Genomic DNA, 17,569 nt, shown 5'->3' on the forward strand with positions numbered 1-17,569 from the left:
TTTGAAACGATATGAGTGTAAGTTCCAAATAAAAAACAATCTGTAACATCAATGGTGAATGAATGAATCACTGATATTAAAAGGTTTGTGAGTTATGGATACGTTGTGCAGTTGCCAACATTTTTGGCCATAAAAGTTATTATCTGGTTTTAGACTGTTAATCTTACCTGTAGAAAAAAAATCATGGTATTTGTTTACATTTATTTGAACTGTTCAAGATTTACTACAGCTTAGGAACAACAGGTCAAATCACCCATGCTTTGTTTATCAAATAAGTCAAAATGATGGTGATGTTTCAGAAGCCTACTTATTCTTTCATGTACAGAATTTTACAATAACGTTTCCATAGGAATACAGTGATAGGAGGACCCATTTCTTCCTAACAATAGGGTTGGTGGTGTCTCGCTTTTGAGTACATTTTGATGAATCAGAATGTTCAGCCATTGTTCAGCTTGCAAGGGTTAACTAGTCAGCAAAATGGCAGAAACACTCAGCTGTGGAAAGGACAAGTAGGACGTCTCCCATCTGTTTGTGGGCCTGGTGATCCTTAGTGTTGATGCGTAGCCCGTGCCCCAGTGGATGATGCAACGTGCTCATTTCTCTCTGCCCTGGCCGGGGTGACAGTGAGGGTGCAGATGAGGCCAGCATTTTAAACAGGGACTGCAGTATGGGATGGCTGTATCCTGTGCAGATGACCAATGGGTGGTCTGTGGTTGCAGGAACTGTGATTTAGACATGGAATGAGCATATTATACCCAGCAAGGTTTCTGTTTTTTCTTTTTATTAGGCCCAATTTTAGGTCTGAGGTGATGTGGAGTATTGTAGCAATGCAGTGTTGCTGCACAACATAAACCTGATCAGCAGTGTTGGTTGATATAAAGAGGCTCTAGTTTCTTTGTCATTGCGTTACAGTCTACAGCCTGTCTTTTCTGTCCCGCAGTGTGTGCAGAGGCCTTCAACCCGGACGAGGACGACGAAGAAAAGGAACAGAGGGTGAGCTCCCTCTTTTGGTAGCGAATGTTATGTGCAGTTGAACATGAGGGAACATACTTTAGCAATAGAAGTCCTTACATACTGTGCTTTATGTTAACGAGAGAATTACCTTTGGATATGTAATAATACTCTTAATATTAAAATTGCTTTGTCTTGTTCCCAGATAACCCACCCCAAAACAGACGAACAGAGGCAGAGGTTACAGGAGGCATGCAAAGACATCCTGCTGTTCAAAAACCTAGATCCGGTGAGGGAACTAGTCCGTGGCGTGTGACCCAGTATTTTTTACACACACAGCTAAAGGCCAGAGGACTCCCCTGGCTCATGATGCATATTTACACACTCAGACACGATGAAAGAGCATTAAAGGTAGAGAGAGGGGGAGAGGAGTGGAGACTGGCTAATGACCCAGGCTTAGTGGCCTGTGCAACCTATTGAATATTTTTGGTTCAAGCTAGACATCGTGCTTAATTAACCACGGGTTTGCATATTTTTTGCATAGGATCTGTGCACTCCCGCGTGCATTGTTTGTTTTATGGCGATGTTGCTGTGACAGTGCCTGACTTGAGTGGGTTCCCTATAGGGGATAAATAAACAGTTGTCTCAGTGCTGATGCCCGGGTCTCGTCTCGTCTCACACATACAGGAACAGATGTCCCAAGTGCTAGACGCAATGTTTGAGAAAATAGTGGAAGTTGGGGAACATATCATCGATCAAGACGACGACGGGGATAACTTTTATGTCATCGAAAGGTAGGTGCCCTTCTAGTCGACTTTGTGTGACACCAAAACAAAACTGGTGTGAGGTAGTGCGCTATTTCCTGTAACACCTGTGCTTTCCTGTATGCAGAGCAAACCCAAGCCTGTGAAGGTGACAAGACACTTTAATACGAATTATTTATTTCTCTATCGTTGTGTGTCCTGTCTCAGAGGGACGTTTGACATCGTAGTGCGGGTGGAAGGTGCTGATCGGACTGTGGGCTCCTATGACAACCGTGGCAGTTTTGGGGAGCTGGCTCTGATGTACAACACCCCGAGGGCGGCCACCATCACCGCCACCTCGCTCGGAGCTTTGTGGTGCATGGTAAGGTCGTGTGCCCTGCTGCCTGTGTTGTTTTTAGTTGTCCATATAATTTAGTCAACATTATTCATGTCATAGAGTAATGAGATACTTCTCCTTTTAAAATATCATTCATTACCCCTGATATACCTAATGTAAATATAGTTTTCATCTAAATTACAGTTTGACATGTTAGTAAATTGAATTGAATTTTGCATACACTTTGTCATGTCTTTCATCATTTCATAGAATTAGAGAACAATTTGATATAGATCCAGGCATTTATGAAAGTAATATAATTCTGACTATAATCTTTGCTTTCTGAATAGCCTATTTGATATTCGATGTGGTGTAATATTTCAATACTTGATAATATAGCCCCCTCTACTGGATATATCACTACCATACTGATTCAGTGAATGATTCATATTTTCTCCAGGATCGGTTAACATTCAGAAGGATCATTGTGAAGAACAATGCCAAGAAGAGGAGATTATATGAAGCCTTCATTGAGACTCTCCCATTTCTCACGTCTCTGGAGGTAGGACTGGTGGTCTGTTTGTGCTCCTTGAGGTTTTGTTGTTGTTGTTGTTTACATATGTTTTGTGTATGTTTATATGAGGAATGCTATGAATGACACTGGTTTCTGTGGCAGGTTTCAGAGAGGATGAAGGTGGTGGATGTATTGTCCTCTAAAGGCTTCAGTACTGGAGAGCGGATCATTGCTCAGGTGTGGTTCTTTGCAGTCCATCTCACCATTGAGCTCCATCCCAGGAACTTAGTCACTCCATCTACTACCTTTTCACTCAATATTATGAACATAATCCATATTTTGTTCCTGTCTTTTTTCATGCTTTGGCAGTCACTTGTATCTGTGTTAGAATGAGCAATGTGTGTACAGACATATGGACTGTAGACATTGGAAACCTTATGTCAAGTTTTATAACTGATATATTTTTTTGTAGGGTGATATGGCTGATAGTTTCTATATTGTGGAATCTGGTCGCGTCAGAATCACAATGAAGCACACTAGGGTAAGTCTGAAAGTCTCCATGACAGACCGTCTTGAATGACAGAATGACCATTGAACCTCGTCTTCATAAAACTACAAAATGTCCAAATGCCTTTCTTCCATTTCTGCACCTACCAAATGCTCAAGCACACTGAGAAGTCATTAATTTTATTTAGCCAGGAGTTGGGTAAGGCATTGTCCTAATTTTACCAGTAGCTGGTTCAATAACCATGTAAAAAATACACTGATATTTCTTCTTGTGCAGTATTATAAAAAGAAACATATTTTAAAGTACCCTCAGAAGCTATTCGTTCAGATATGATAATATCTTCTGTTTTGACTTTCCATTTTTACTTGGCGGTTACCCTCAATCAGTACTGTCAAATCACTGAAGTGATGTTGAAGATTAACAACAGAGACACACTGACGCACAGAGGACAGTGGAGGATGGCTTTTCTAATATCAATCACACTAATGTAGACTCATAGCGAGTTGTCAGATCAGGAGACTGGTGGTCCCTCATCCCCAGATCAGAATTTCTAGAAGATTCTGTCAAAGAAACAATGCATCAGTGGGAGAGTCTTGGGGTAAAAAAACTGAGTGATATTTTATTCTGTGTAGATTTGAAACTTGTTTATACATAGGTCTGTGGTTACATTTTCTCCCTCCAGACAAAAAAGGATGCTGAAGAAGAAGAAGTGGACATCGCCACGTGCTTAAGGGGACAGTATTTTGGAGAGTTAGCTCTAGTCACCAACAAGCCACGAGCAGCTTCTGCATATGCCATGGAGAACGTCAAATGCTTAGGTACATTGCATGTTTCATTCTTCTATATCACCCTCTGTCATAATTTACATCAGGGAATTATAGCTCTTGTGAAAGTTACAGTTGCTTGCTTGCTAAATTCCTAAAGCAAGGGAGCTTTAAATACAAATGACCGGAATTGTTAGCCTAATGCAATCCGTTATATTGTCCTAAATGGTCATTCTTCCATTTTTGTTTTTGTTGTCTTTGGTAGTGATGGATGTCCAAGCGTTTGAGAGATTGCTGGGCCCTTGTATGGATATCATGAAAAGAAATATTGCAAACTACGAGGAGCAGCTGGTAACCCTGTTTGGAAGTAACACAGAAATTGCGGATCAAAATGCATGAGAGTCTGAAAGGAAATGAACCAAGACGGAGAAACAGAAGGTCGTGGGGTGGGTGAAGGCTTTTGCCATAGTGTGGGTGCCAGGTGTCTTGTAATTTGCTCTTACTCCTGCAAATATTGTTTTACATTCACACAATGTGAAACAGTGTACATCAAAGATAGCGATTTAAAAGTGATAAGCTCAAAATGTATGTGTACTTCCAGAAAACAGGAATTTTTCTCACATGGCAGTGTTCATTTTGACATTCTGGGCATAACCACCATGCTAGTATGACAATGTACCACTCACGTTTTCACCTCTTGTTCACAGTTCACGCTACGTTACTTTCATGAGACATCACATAGACACGACTATGTTACTGTTAACTGATGACACTTGTTAATATAAGGGCAGTTCTGTATTTCAGAACCGTAGGTGTTACTCATTCTCATTAAATATATATATATATTTTTTCTTTTCTTCTGTTCCGAACTCATGTGCCAAAGGTTGTGAATTCTGTGAAACGCTTGTTGTTTTATGTGATCTTCATGCTTCAACATTTGCCTGCCAAGCTTTTTGCACTGGGGATGAATCTTCATTGCAACAGTTTGTCTTTTTAAAGATATAAATCTACAAAGGCCATATGGCTTACATTTTTATATAACATCCACAGAGCCGTGTATGAAAATGTGTTTTCTCTGTTTACAAATGAGATATTAATTTGGAGGAAAAAATTGCATTACCTGCATTGCATTTACACTGTGCTTTGGGGTTTAGGAATCTCAAGCACTTCAAATGCAGTTAGGTACATATTTTGTCTTCACCTTTCGAGCACATGCCCATTTTACTTTTAATTGTTACTTATGAATTCCAACATATATGATCAAGAGTACTGCAAACTAATATCGCATTATGTGACAAGGAAAAGATTTGATAGTAACAATGTTCCAAAGGTAAAAAAAACTAAACTGTAAAAGACAGTGTTGGAAAATATAAGTGAACATGTTAATATTGCACTTGCGTCATAAACAGGTACTTGTTGTGATTGCACATGATCTCTAGTCGATTTTTATTTTTAAAAATGTCATATGTTTGGCTCACCATTGCCAGATTAGCATAGATCACCAGTATAGAGTCGTTCTTGTTGATAGTTTGATTTAAAAATGTGAAAATATAAAGGGCATAGCTTAGTGTTGTCATCACCAGACCTTGTTAGGCTTTTGTTTTCTTTTTATGTTTTATGCATCTCTTTATTACCACACATACATTATGACAGGACTCGAAACATTTGATATGTTAAAAACAGCTCTCAGTGTTTGTCAGTACTTTTCTGCAGACAAACACGAGATATGACTAGCTAATATAGCTTATCTCTGTCTCATGTAATAATGAACATATCTGTCCATAAAGATTAAGTATGTCCCTTTTGCCTTTGAGGTATTATTACCTTGCTTCTTATTTGTAATACTATAGTGTTAAATTTGATTTATACTGTGCTTTCAACTAGTACCGCTGCCCATTGTCTTCGATGTATTAACTTATGACGTTTCTGTAGCCAGTCTTAAAAATGCAGTTGCAGTTGTAGTTGTAGCCATTTCATTCAAGGACATTGCTAAGGTTATTTATTACCGTCTACCTCTACATAAATAACACACGACACCTTCACATGTGGCTTTTGAAGGCATACGGCCTCTTCAAATAGCAGCTCACACTGATAAACTGTTTCATTATATTTATGTACAGTCGTCATGTCACCTTAGAATTTAGCTTGTTAATCTGCCACTGCATTGAAACCCAACACTTAACTGACATTTTTTATTATTATTATTATTATTTACTTGTTTTAAACCACCATTTTCTGTCAGAAATCTTGTTATTACAATGGAACTACTGTAGGTTTGTGTTGGCAGTGCTGTTTAATTTAATGTAATGAAGCTCAAAGGTTACAGAGATCTCTTAATAATGCCAGAGTGTAATATGTTGTCAGTTACATTTAACTTTCCATGAAAATAAACTTGTTTTCTATTGAAAAATGGCATATCTCTCTCACTCTCTGCTGCCCCTTTATGCAATGGTCTGAAAGGTTATTAAAGGATATTTGTTTAAATATATATATAAAAAAACATCTTTTAGACAATTGTTTACACATAGGAGGAATTTCCTTTGGCATATTGGCGCATATCAATAAACATAGTAAGTACCACAAGTCAAGAAACATAGAAAACAAGATATAAAATGTTTTGGTCATAAGATTATGACCATAAAAAACAGTCACCAGTTGTGTACTGGCCATCGTGCATACAGGAGCAAAGCCCAGCAGGCCGGTTCTGCCATTAAATCAAAATGTATATTATGTTTTTACTAGCCTTATATACCTCATTACTGGCCCTTTGGCCGGTGCTAACAGACAGGTCCGGGGACGAATTGCTTTCCCTGAACACCCCTGAGAGAGTAAATATCATGTTTGTGCATCCTGCTGTTATTGCATTGCCCCTTTGTCCCACAAAATGCAGTAGTATCACAACTACAAGACACTTTTTTTCCTGTGTATCTTATTTGAATGTAAACAGACATTTCATATTCATGCCACAAATAAGGATGTTATAGTTCATTAATCTAACAAAGGAAAAACTTGCAAATGCATCACCCAATGATAGTCTCATTGAATGTAACGGGCGTATAGGCTCAACCAATGACTGCTTCAATAACAAACCTCAGCATGTCTTATGTTATGTATCAAGAACAGACCAATCGCCATCGCAGGTTTTTTCATTGACGTTAACGTCCTCCAATGGTATAGTGTTTCTAAAAGTAATCAGTCCCACCCTTTCAGCGAATGCCAGAGAGACTCGGTAATGGCGACAGGTTTGGTAAGTAAGAAAGTTAGCTATAGATCTCTTTGAAACAAAAGAATGACAATCCTAACCGAAATGAGAAATTACAATTTAAGTTACTGGTTGTGACAACTATGTTACTTGAAATGATTGCCATTTTTTTGGTCGATGGCAAATGACAAGTTGTTTAAGATCGATTTTTTTCATTGTGACGTTTGTTGTTTTGGTTGTAGCTAGTTAGTTGCTAGCGAGTACGCTAGACAGCTAGTTAATCGACCAGCAATCTCAAAAGACGTTCATACGTGTTGTTGTCCATTAAAATGTCTTTCGACATTTAGTTTCATTCATTTCAGCGCTTAGAACGAAGGAGCTAGGGTGCTCATGTCTCAACTTGTTGACATTCTTTTGTTTACAAGTTAGAAGCTCGCCCCTACATTTCAGTGTTCCTTTTTGTCAGTAGTCTGTCCGGGGAGCAACAATGTTTTTTTCAGTTGGTTAAATATTTCATACGATTTGGATTAGTATCACACAGTCTTATATTTTGCGAACAAAAGACAAGACAACGTCGCTGAATTTACGATTGGACTGCGTTTATGTTCATATATATTACGTTATATATATTTATTTAGTTGCTCTTTTCTCTGTCAAAACAAGCAATGTATGAATGAATGTTACCATCGACACAGTCATTTCTCGGTGCTACGCGAGAATATGAAGTGTTGTCCTCGTTATTATCTATTTTCCATTGTATCTCAATTGACAGATGTGAATGTTTTCATTCGACAGGATTCGACCTGCCCAGAATCAATTCTGTTTTTTTTGCCATTTGAAATGGAACCGAATTGCAAAGTATGACTTTGTACAAAGATTGTTTAGCGAAAAGATAGTCGAAAAGTAAGTCAGGGTAATTCATTTGACTGGAATGTTCAGTTTAATCGGACTCTGTTATTGATCTCGTCTTGTTACGCAGTTATGAATGAATGAGTAAGGAAGCGCATGCGCGAAGTTCTTAAAGTTTATAAACAAGCCTTCCATGCAAGAGGTCACATGACAGTTCTTTTCGAAAAGAAGACAGAAAGTACGCAAACAAAGAACTTTATTCACAAACTCTGCCAGATTTTTTCCACCTACACAAAGTTGGTTTTTAGGCCAATTTCATTCTTTTAATTGAAGTAATTTTGCTCAAACATATTTGTAGTCGATGTCAAAGCAATCTGTATACTATACTATCTTGTCGATGAACAACACGAATATTTCAATGTGAGGTTCGTGCAATACCAGTTTTTTGTGGTCTTCAGCCGTGGTTAATGAAAGAAGATTACATAATACAATAAATAACCAAATTAATAATTTTTTGTTTATTATACTTATCTTTACCATTCTTATACATTGCACACATTTGTATTCAGTCAGGCAAACTGACATGGCGTAATATGGTGTGGGAAGTCAAAACTCAACCGATGCCCGAGAGAGTTGTGGAATCGCAGGTGGAGACTGTAGGTATGGATGAGGCCTTTGACATGCTCAAGTGCAATGAAGATCTGCCTTCTTCTCCAGGATGCCCTTCCACTGGGAGTCATATGGAATATGGTAATCACGCAAATTTGTTATATAATTATATGACACACACATAACCTGGGCACAGCAAATCATTTTTTCATAAATGTGGTTCACCAAATACAACATACATTGTTGTCTTAGGCTGTTTCTACCTTTAAAGAGACAGGCAAGCAATAGTTGATCTATGTCAAAATTACTTGAATGTTTTGAATATGAACTTCCTAAGAGGTGTTCTGTCATTAATGTACAGATGACCTCCCAGAGCTGCAGGAGGTGCAGGAGAATCAGGCCTCTCCAGTAGGCGTGTTCCAAGTCGAGGCGCGTGTGTCGCATCAGGAAGGCCCCGGGGGGGCCTGGGGCTCAGGGGTGGATGGAGCCTCCTCCCCTCACACCAACACCAACTGGCTGGCAGAGCTGGCCAACATCGCCACCAGCCCACAGAGTCCCCTGCTGCAGAATGTCCCCCACAGCAGGTCTAGTTCTCTGCAGATATGTAGTACTGTCTCCATAGGAAAGAACACAGACTTGCAAGCATGCATACATTATAACCATTATAACAACTATTATAACTGAATAAATAGTTGGTTCCACACTTCCTTGTGGTACCCTGTTTAGTCTCGTAATTCTTAGAACCAAATGATAAAAACAAAGGTGCGAAAAAAGCTGCGAAACACACTCCTAATCACGGGTCAGGTATTTTAGCTTGTTTGCACTATTTGGAACATTTTAGCAAAAACATTACACACAGATGTGTATTGTTTATCGTTCTCAAAGATGGGTCTTTGATAATTCAGGGGGCCTAAATGTGACTGTCATTATTGTTTCATTTATTTATCAATTTAATCACAGATATTTCTCCTAAACCTTCTAAGGATAAACTATTTGAGATAGAAATCACATGAGATGACAAAACAATCTCTTAGCTGTCTCTCTCCAGCTTTGAACAGGCTTCTTTTCATAGGCTAGTTAAAGGTACTTTATTATGAAAATGATGAAGAAACCCCCAAACAAGTTGTCTTTAAAGAGAAAAAGAGGAGGTAATATTGAGATGTCTAAACATTTAGTAAACATTTAGTATGTTTTGTGACCCTGTTGGGATCTCTCCTTCTGAGATCTGAGAAGCAGGAGATTTAAGCCTAAATCCCAAATTAAGTTCCATTTAATCTTATTGTCGTAGAGGAGAAACTAAGGAGATCTCTTTTTAGATTTTCTTTTCTAATGGTTATATTTTTATACACCCATGTATGACTGCTGTATGACCACTGTGTTGCCACAACACGTGAAAACACACACACTCACACACACACTAACAATTAACAATCGACCTGCATGTAAAGTAGAGATTATAAATGCACACCCATGCACACTGCGGGATACCTGCATCTCACTTAGGCGTAGTACTAAAACAGATCACATTACAATTGTCATTGTATACACACAAATCCGTAGCATGGCATTTTCTATACACTTTTAACAATCTTTGGCTGATACCTCTTTTTTAGAATATGGGTATGTCAATCACAAACATTTGGTCTCATTTCCGTTTGTCTTGTTTGTTGTCCCCCCTCAGATCCTCCCCTGTGCACATCTTTGCCACCAGTAACAGTTTACATTCCTACGCCCGCCCCCCCCAGGCCTCCAGCGCCCCCAGCCCCGCCCGGAGCCATATGAGGGAGCGCAGGCGCGTCAGGGTACAACCCTTCACCCCCACATCGCAACGCAAACACCCCCACATCCATACCAATGGCACCATTTGTACTGTATATGTGACATTTATGTCCCTTTGAATGACCCCTCCTCACCTCCCCTTCCACCCCCTCCAGGCCATCAGCGAGTCAGAGTCCGGTAGCTTCTGCATGTCCTCGCTGTCAGATGATGATGACATGGGATGGTCCCACTCTTGGCCCTCCACCGTCTGGCACTGCTTCCTGAAAGGTACTGAATGGCACGACTATATGGCGCCTCTCAAACAGATACACACGCGTGGGGACACACTGAATTGGCAAAGGAGATGTGTAGTAACAAATTGAATTTTTTTTTATCTACATTCATGTTTATAACCCTCTTAATAGAGTTGCTTATATATTGAGACCTTCAGAGCCCTTGAAATAAATTATTTCCATTAAAACTGTGCACTGAGGAGAATGTAATTGAGTTCATTGTATGAATTGGGTACTTGTAGGGACAACCTCATAAGACTGGGTTTACCATATCTTTATAAATCTACAGCTGTTCAAATGTGAAAAATCCCGGCCTCATACTGTTAAACTGTAGTCCTTCTGTACTACTTTGTCCCAAGCACCATTTAACCCTCAGCACTGATCTCCCCCTGATGTAACACATAAGGTAAAGGTTAAGCATAGTTTCCAAACCTGCACAGATAAAAAAGTGTGTGTGTAATCAGAGGCAGACCATATCAGGCTGTAGAACATGGGAAATGTGCCGATCCGTTGTTTGAGTCCTAGTTAGTTCACTGGGTGTGATTGAATGAACTTCAGCCATTTTATGAGCTGATATCATGTGAAAGGAAATAGCTCCCCCTGTTGTTTGAACTGTGGTACTGCAACAAACAGTGAAACCGAAAACAGGAATATAATATAATATAATTAAGACCTTTGTCAGGTTTTTAATGGCACACACGACACACTGGAACACAATAAATGGCCTGGAAGGCTGACATTTACATCTAAATCCTTCTAAAAGTTATGCATTTTTAGAAGTTGTTAAAGTATGAAATATTTGGTTAGTTGGATTATAAAATAATTTGAAAGCATTTAGCCGTTGCTTAAAATGTTGTATGTTTGGAATCATACATTGAATATTGAATCAGACTGAAAATATTCAATATTTATCTTAGCACAGACAACATATACTCTGCTGTATACACTTTCAAACAAGGACTGTTTTCAGCTGACACCATTCTGGATCAAATACATTTTATAGGCGTATATCTGTTTGTATCTGATAACACATATGAACTGAACCTTGCCAGGAACTCGTGTGCGCTTCCACAAGGGCTCTAATCTAGAGTGGCAGGATGTAGAAGACCTTTGCCATTCAGACGACGAGTCAGACGACGATGGAAGAATGTCATCCATCTCTTCTAAGGTAAAGAACAGGAGCTCAACAGGACTCGTAATAAATGGCCATTGTTTAAGAACGCATGTCTCCAGAGGCTTGTGGAAATGTGCCTGGTTTGTTGACTAAAATTAGTTTCAGACATGATTCATTTTTGTATCGTTGTTCATGACATGAACCATTCAGGGTGCAGTCTATTGAAAAGCCATACCCAAGGAGAAGAGAGTGAACCCAATGAACTACGTTCACTTCCATTCATTAAGAGCAAAACATTCCCCTCATGTGTTTGGTGTCTTCCTTTCGCAGGGCTATGGTTCAGAGGGTCTGAAGTTGATGGCGTTTGAGGAGATTGTGTCTTTTGGCCAATCTGTACACAAATTGACCTTTGACCCTGGCTCTCCAGAAGATGGCTTTTTAACCACTGAGTGCAGATTAGACCACCCCTTTTATGTGAAAAACAAAGGTATGGACCTCATGTCTCGGAAGAAGCAATGCTGAAGTTGTTTGATCCAATATGAATGAATGTCTAGTTCTAGTATCTCACTCACGTGCAAATGTGCAGAATACAGTGTATATCAGTAGTATCAGCAATAAGTAATGCATAATCTGTTTTATAGGGTGGTCCTCCTTCTATCCGAGCCTTACTGTGGTGCAGTATGGAATCCCCTGCTATGATATGCATGTGGGAGACCTGTGTCTACCTCCAGGGCACAAAGATGCCATCAACTGCGATGACTCTGTTGTTTTTGACACATTCAGAAGGTACAGAGTGACTTTGTGTGTTATGTGTGTGTGTGTGTGTGTGTGTGTGAGAGAGAGAGAGAGAGAGAGAGAGAGAGAGAGAGAGAGAGAGAAAGAGAAAGAAAGAGAGAGAGATAAACAGAAAGAGAGAAACAGAAAGAGAAAGAGAACACGCAGTTTGATGTTTTACTTGCAGTTTGCTATTATCTTTTTTGCTGTGGTATTGTATGATAGAGTTATCCATTTAGTTATCCATTTAGGTAAGGAAGGAGATTCTAACCCATAACGTTTGTTTGTGTATGCCATTTTGTTCTGACACAGTCAGATTGTATTTATACAATCAACAAGCAGGAAAAGACATAGAGCAGAGGGTACACTGGAGCAGGACTTTAATTGTGGTGGCATTTAATTACAATAAAGAGCCATGCACTGCCATTTAATAATAGGCATTTGTTTTAATAGTTAGCTTCTGGTCTTTTGCAACAATTCATAACTGGGTAACCGGGTCATTTTCTGTGTGTGTGTGTGTGTGTGTGTGTGTGTGTGTTTCTGTGTGTGTGTGTTTCTGTGTGTGTGTGTGTGTGTGTGTGTGTGTGTGTGTGTGTGTGTGTGTGTGTGTGTGTGTGTGTGTGTTTCTGGCTACAGTTATGACTTCACCCCTCTGGACTCGTCAGCTGTGTACGTCCTGAGTAGCATGGCTCGCCAGCGCCGCGCCTCCCAGTCAAGTGGGGGCGCTGTCAGCCCAGACTGTGACAAGCTGGGGCGTGACCAGGAGCCCTCCAGCTCCGCCCCTTCCCCCAACAGCAAATCCAATCGGAACTCCAACTCAGGAACAACAAACAGCAACACCACCACGCCCACCAAATGCAAGCGGCCAATGAACGCCTTCATGCTGTTCGCCAAGAAGTACCGTGTGGAGTACACCCAGATGTATCCTGGCAAGGACAACAGGCAAGTCATTTCGACTCCCGTAGGGAACTCACTTGTGTGTTCTCTGAGATACAGTTAGCTACTTAGTTAGTTACATTCATGTACTCATTTGTATTTGTTGTGTACGTTCACGTGTTCATTATGTTCACTTAAAAAGGGTTATGACAAGTCATGCCGTTTTTCATACTTTTCAATACGTTTCACCCAACCCAACAGAATCCTTTTCTCCTATACTAAACAATTAGCCTGGCTCAACCCACCTATTGCTTCCAGCTCAGTTTTCGCTGGGCTTATAGTACAAATTATAGTTATATTCACAAAATGAAACGATGGGCCGTTCTGAGGGGTCCCCTAGTCAGCGACCAGTGGGGATGGCTAAGTGTGATGACAAGGAAATTACAACAATGGCGGCAGTGATGAAGCGATACAAACAGTAGTAGCGACGCAACGCAATGCAAATATAGAAGAATTGAAGCCGGAGCTAAAAGAAGATGTCAAATTATTCATCGAGGGGCAAATACATTACCTTACTGGAAAAAGGCTAACATATCAGCATATCAGCTAGGTAAGCAGTATAGACTAAAGAATAAAGACTGGTCCAGTGGTTCCAAAACCAACCCGAAATCTACTCCCTTTAGGATGCAACGACTAGAAACAATCCCCTGTGGAGCGAGGCCAGACCCAATTCATGAAGTGCTACTAAACAATAAGACCTTTTCATTACCAAGGCCTTCCTATTTACAGACAGAAAGGAACAACACTCTTTGTATAACAGTCGTGACTAGCGTTCACTTCATTTTTTTCATTTTTAACATTAGTATTTCAAAAGTGTTGCTCATCATTGTTCATCAAATTAGCATGGATCGTTTATTTGAGAGGAGATCTAGTGTAGCAGCACATCAGGGAAGGTCACTTCAGGCCACTGAGTTGGATATGATGATGATATTATGGTAGTCACTGCAAAATGAACCCTTTCTGATTTTAAAATACCATTCTTGGACATTTGGACAGATTGATTTTAGAATCATAATTTTTTCTTTCATGGGTAAGCTATATGTATTTGGTCATGTAGTTTATTCTTCTGCTCAGCTCACACGTAAAGCTCCTGCAAGCACATATATTTAGAACATATGTGGCTTAATTTTAGCTTCTGTAAACCAAGCTCACACCCAGCTATAGCCAGCAAAACATACACCTTCCTGAAGTCTCACAGAAAGTCATGACCTTTAACCAGTGAGAAGTTCAGAGAGGCCGTCAGAGTATTGGACCGCAAAGATGTCAGTCAAATGAATGGATGTGTGTCAATGGCCAGGGGGCAGGAGGGAGAGGGAGGGGCCAGAGGCTTTTGCTCAAAACACTAACCAGTTTCATAATCCCTTTGAACACCTGGTTTAAACATTTGACGTGAACAATTCATTTCATAATCAACTCTCATAGTGTCCATCGGTGCTGTTACATGTGTCCAAAATGAAAACGATGACCATTCAGGGTTCATGTTTACTGATCTTTGACCTGCTAACAGGCTTTAGCAGCTGCGTAGAAATGGAAACAAACAAAAGACATTACATAGCAATGGCATAGTATAGTGTGGCTCCACAGCTATGTGGAATGTACAGCCGAAGGTCCCCTAAGGGGAAGCAGTTCTCAGGCAGCTGATGATTGACAGCACAAGGATACAGGGAGCGGCCATTAAACATGGGTTTCCAAGAATCATTGTGGGGATTTGGAAAGGCAGCTCAAATATCTCATTGCAAACAAACAACAAACATTTTTTTTCCCCAGAATCCCTTAGATATACTCCAGTTGTTTTTTGATGTGTGTGTGTGTGTGTGTGTGAGTGTGAGTGTGCACATGTGCCCCTGTCTGCTCTGCTTGCCGACACAGGGAAAGCCAGAGTGACGTGTTGCTTATGAAGGCTGCGTGTGCTGTATGTGAGGAATGCTGCAGAGCTAATAGATTGCACAGCCTAGACAGCAGGCTTGGTCGAAGAGCCGTGAGACTCGACAGTAAACAAACTCAGGAGCCTAAGTAGCTGGTATTTGGAAGATAGACACATGGACTCTAAACAGAGAGACCACAGATCTGTGCATCCATTATTCAATCCTCATAATATTTACATATATTGTTTATGTATTGGGTACACTGGCTATTATTAAATCATAACTGACAAATATATTCCAGCTGACCGGGCTTGGTCAAATAAATTATCATTAATTATTGATATCGACTGATTTGAAAAATTATATTGTGATAATGTTTTTGGCCCTAACGCCCAGCCCTAGGAACCACACCATTGCAACATGGGCATTTAGAGACCGATTGGCAGAGTGCACTGAGAGGAGGCATATTTTCTGTCCACACCTCTGACGTGTGACCTTTCCCCTTTTGTCCCCTCAGAGCCATTAGCGTGATCCTGGGGGACAAGTGGAAGAAGATGAAGAATGAGGAGAGGAGGATGTACACCATGGAGGCCAAGGCTCTAGCGGAGGAGCAGAAGCGCCTGAATCCCGACTGCTGGAAACGCAAGAGAACCAACTCGGTGAGGCCTCCCCCCGCCATCTTATTTCTAAGTTATTATATTCAGATGACCACGAAAAATGAACTGACACAGAAATACGGTGTGGAACCACCAGAAAACACCTGGCAGAGTGTTTCCTGGAAGGGTTGTTATGCGACGACCATCGATAAATGATAGAGAGACTACAATTTGGAGCAGGCTTGCTTACCATGGTTCTTGCACAACAATGCTTTCAGGAAACAGGTTTTGTAATTTGTTTGTTTTGTAACTGCTTTCTAATGGAGGAATGTACAAGGCCCTCACTCTGTCTCCAGGCTTGTGTGGGCCCTCCCTCCCTCCCTCGGCTCTTCTAATGTTTCCCTTTTACAGGGTTCCCAGCAGAACTAGACCCCCATATGCAGGAGATCACCATGGAAACGTGAACTGGACACAACAATAAACCGATCCCGTCTCTCCTGTACGATCGACGAGACTTAACTGTGATGCTGAATACACATGCTTTGTTTTAAAGGAAAACCGCTTAACCCAGACATTATGCCGATAAATGTTATAAAAAAGAGAAAATCAAATGCAAACTTAAAAAAAACACGTAATCTAGTTAACTAACAGTGCTTATATATTTTCTTATATTTTCAGTGACAGAAATGCCTTATTCTTCCAAAGTAAGAAATCACTCAGTACTTTTTTTCAGGTAATTTCATATTTCTAGGCTTGAAACCTGAGATCTTGTGGTGCTATGATAGATGCTGAAGGAGCAGAGTTCAGACAAATGTCTATTTTTAAATGTAAAAAGGGGAAATTTTAGATAGCCTTTGTTGCAGCTGTTCATATTAATTATATTGGTATAACTCAATATCTTGCACATTGACTTGGTAACCCGGTAAACTTTGTATTCTCTGAGGGGCTGGCAGGTTCTTGTACTATAGAGAAAGACCTGCTCAGTATAGGCCATATACACGTGTGTGACTAACCACTCTGCCATATGACGATGTATTATTATGTACATGGGGTGGACGCACACACACTCTCACACAACACTTCAGGGCCATGCCATCACTGTAAGTGTTTTTGTTTTTTTGCACTTTATATACATATAACCTTATAAAACCAATAAATGTATACAGCCTGAAAGTTTTGTGCTTAAAAAACAAAAATAGAAACTTTATATATCTTGCTGAAATATATCCTTTTTTTTGACACAATCATGGCCAAACTGTATAGCTCAGTGTTGTGCTCTGCAGATTTGCCATTGCATTACATTTATAAAAATTTGTTTATAATGTACAGGTCCACGTTCCATGTTAAAACTCTTGCACAAACTATTCTTGTACTATAAATAAACATTTGAAACTTGCTATCATCTCACTTGTGCTGTTATCAGTATTTTTCAAATGTGTACGAGATCAAACTTCTTTATGGATGGTGTTGGTGGGAGGGCCACTTTTCTTATTACTTTCTAAGCTTCTCTGCATTAGAAAATCTCTAGCAGGTGATGAACACGCTTTAATGTGTGCAACTGATCTGCATGTCTTTTCATGATCCTCTTCAGAGGCCTGTGAAAAAAAAGAAACTGAAATCTTTCTGTAACTCATTCTGTTGTCTGCTCAATCTCCCTTTAGGGACAAACAGAAGAAATCTTGTGTTTGTTCTCCAATTTACCGCATCAAAAACAAATGTGCGCACAAAGAACTCTAATGAAGTCCTTATTCTAGTG

At 40.0% G+C, this 17,569-nt stretch overlaps 2 protein-coding genes across 3 annotated transcripts; both read left to right on the forward strand.

The window, feature by feature from the left end:
• Positions 1–477: 477 nt before the first annotated feature.
• On the forward strand, positions 478–6,227 carry LOC122131701 (cAMP-dependent protein kinase type II-beta regulatory subunit). The gene is made up of 10 exons (XM_042706348.1): positions 478–509; positions 882–993; positions 1,157–1,240; positions 1,639–1,745; positions 1,923–2,076; positions 2,492–2,593; positions 2,708–2,782; positions 3,018–3,086; positions 3,736–3,871; positions 4,083–6,227. Exons 1-10 carry the CDS (start codon positions 478–480, stop codon positions 4,214–4,216), a joined length of 1,005 nt encoding a protein of 334 aa, XP_042562282.1. The 3' UTR covers positions 4,217–6,227.
• A 737-nt stretch (positions 6,228–6,964) lies between these two features.
• hbp1 (HMG-box transcription factor 1) lies at positions 6,965–17,215 on the forward strand. 2 transcript variants are annotated; one of them, XM_042706346.1, is made up of 11 exons: positions 6,965–7,064; positions 8,438–8,618; positions 8,839–9,061; positions 10,159–10,279; positions 10,412–10,523; positions 11,581–11,696; positions 11,973–12,129; positions 12,284–12,428; positions 13,053–13,358; positions 15,735–15,876; positions 16,225–17,215. In XM_042706346.1, the coding sequence occupies exons 1-11, from the start codon at positions 7,050–7,052 to the stop codon at positions 16,240–16,242; spliced, it is 1,536 nt and encodes a 511-aa protein (XP_042562280.1). In that variant the 5' UTR covers positions 6,965–7,049; the 3' UTR covers positions 16,243–17,215. The 2 variants fall into 2 exon arrangements, with proteins under 2 accessions (XP_042562280.1, XP_042562281.1); XM_042706347.1 differs by having other exon boundaries at positions 16,237–17,215.
• The last annotated feature ends 354 nt before the right edge of the window (positions 17,216–17,569 follow it).

The sequence above is a fragment of the Clupea harengus genome, unplaced genomic scaffold (assembly GCF_900700415.2).
Source record: "Clupea harengus unplaced genomic scaffold, Ch_v2.0.2, whole genome shotgun sequence".
NCBI classification, from domain to species: domain Eukaryota; kingdom Metazoa; phylum Chordata; class Actinopteri; order Clupeiformes; family Clupeidae; genus Clupea; species Clupea harengus.

Excerpts from the sequence above, each read along its gene's own strand:
- LOC122131701 (XM_042706348.1), top strand. The coding sequence starts at position 478 with ATGGCAGAAACACTCAGCTGTGGAAAGGACAA. Across the intron at positions 510-881 it reads CTCAGCTGTGGAAAGGACAA|AGGCTCTAGTTTCTTTGTCA; the intron begins GTAGGACGTCTC and ends GTTGATATAAAG. Across the intron at positions 3,087-3,735 it reads TCACAATGAAGCACACTAGG|ACAAAAAAGGATGCTGAAGA; the intron begins GTAAGTCTGAAA and ends TTCTCCCTCCAG.
- hbp1 (XM_042706346.1), top strand. Across the intron at positions 8,619-8,838 it reads TGGGAGTCATATGGAATATG|ATGACCTCCCAGAGCTGCAG; the intron begins GTAATCACGCAA and ends ATTAATGTACAG. Across the intron at positions 10,524-11,580 it reads CTGGCACTGCTTCCTGAAAG|GAACTCGTGTGCGCTTCCAC; the intron begins GTACTGAATGGC and ends GAACCTTGCCAG.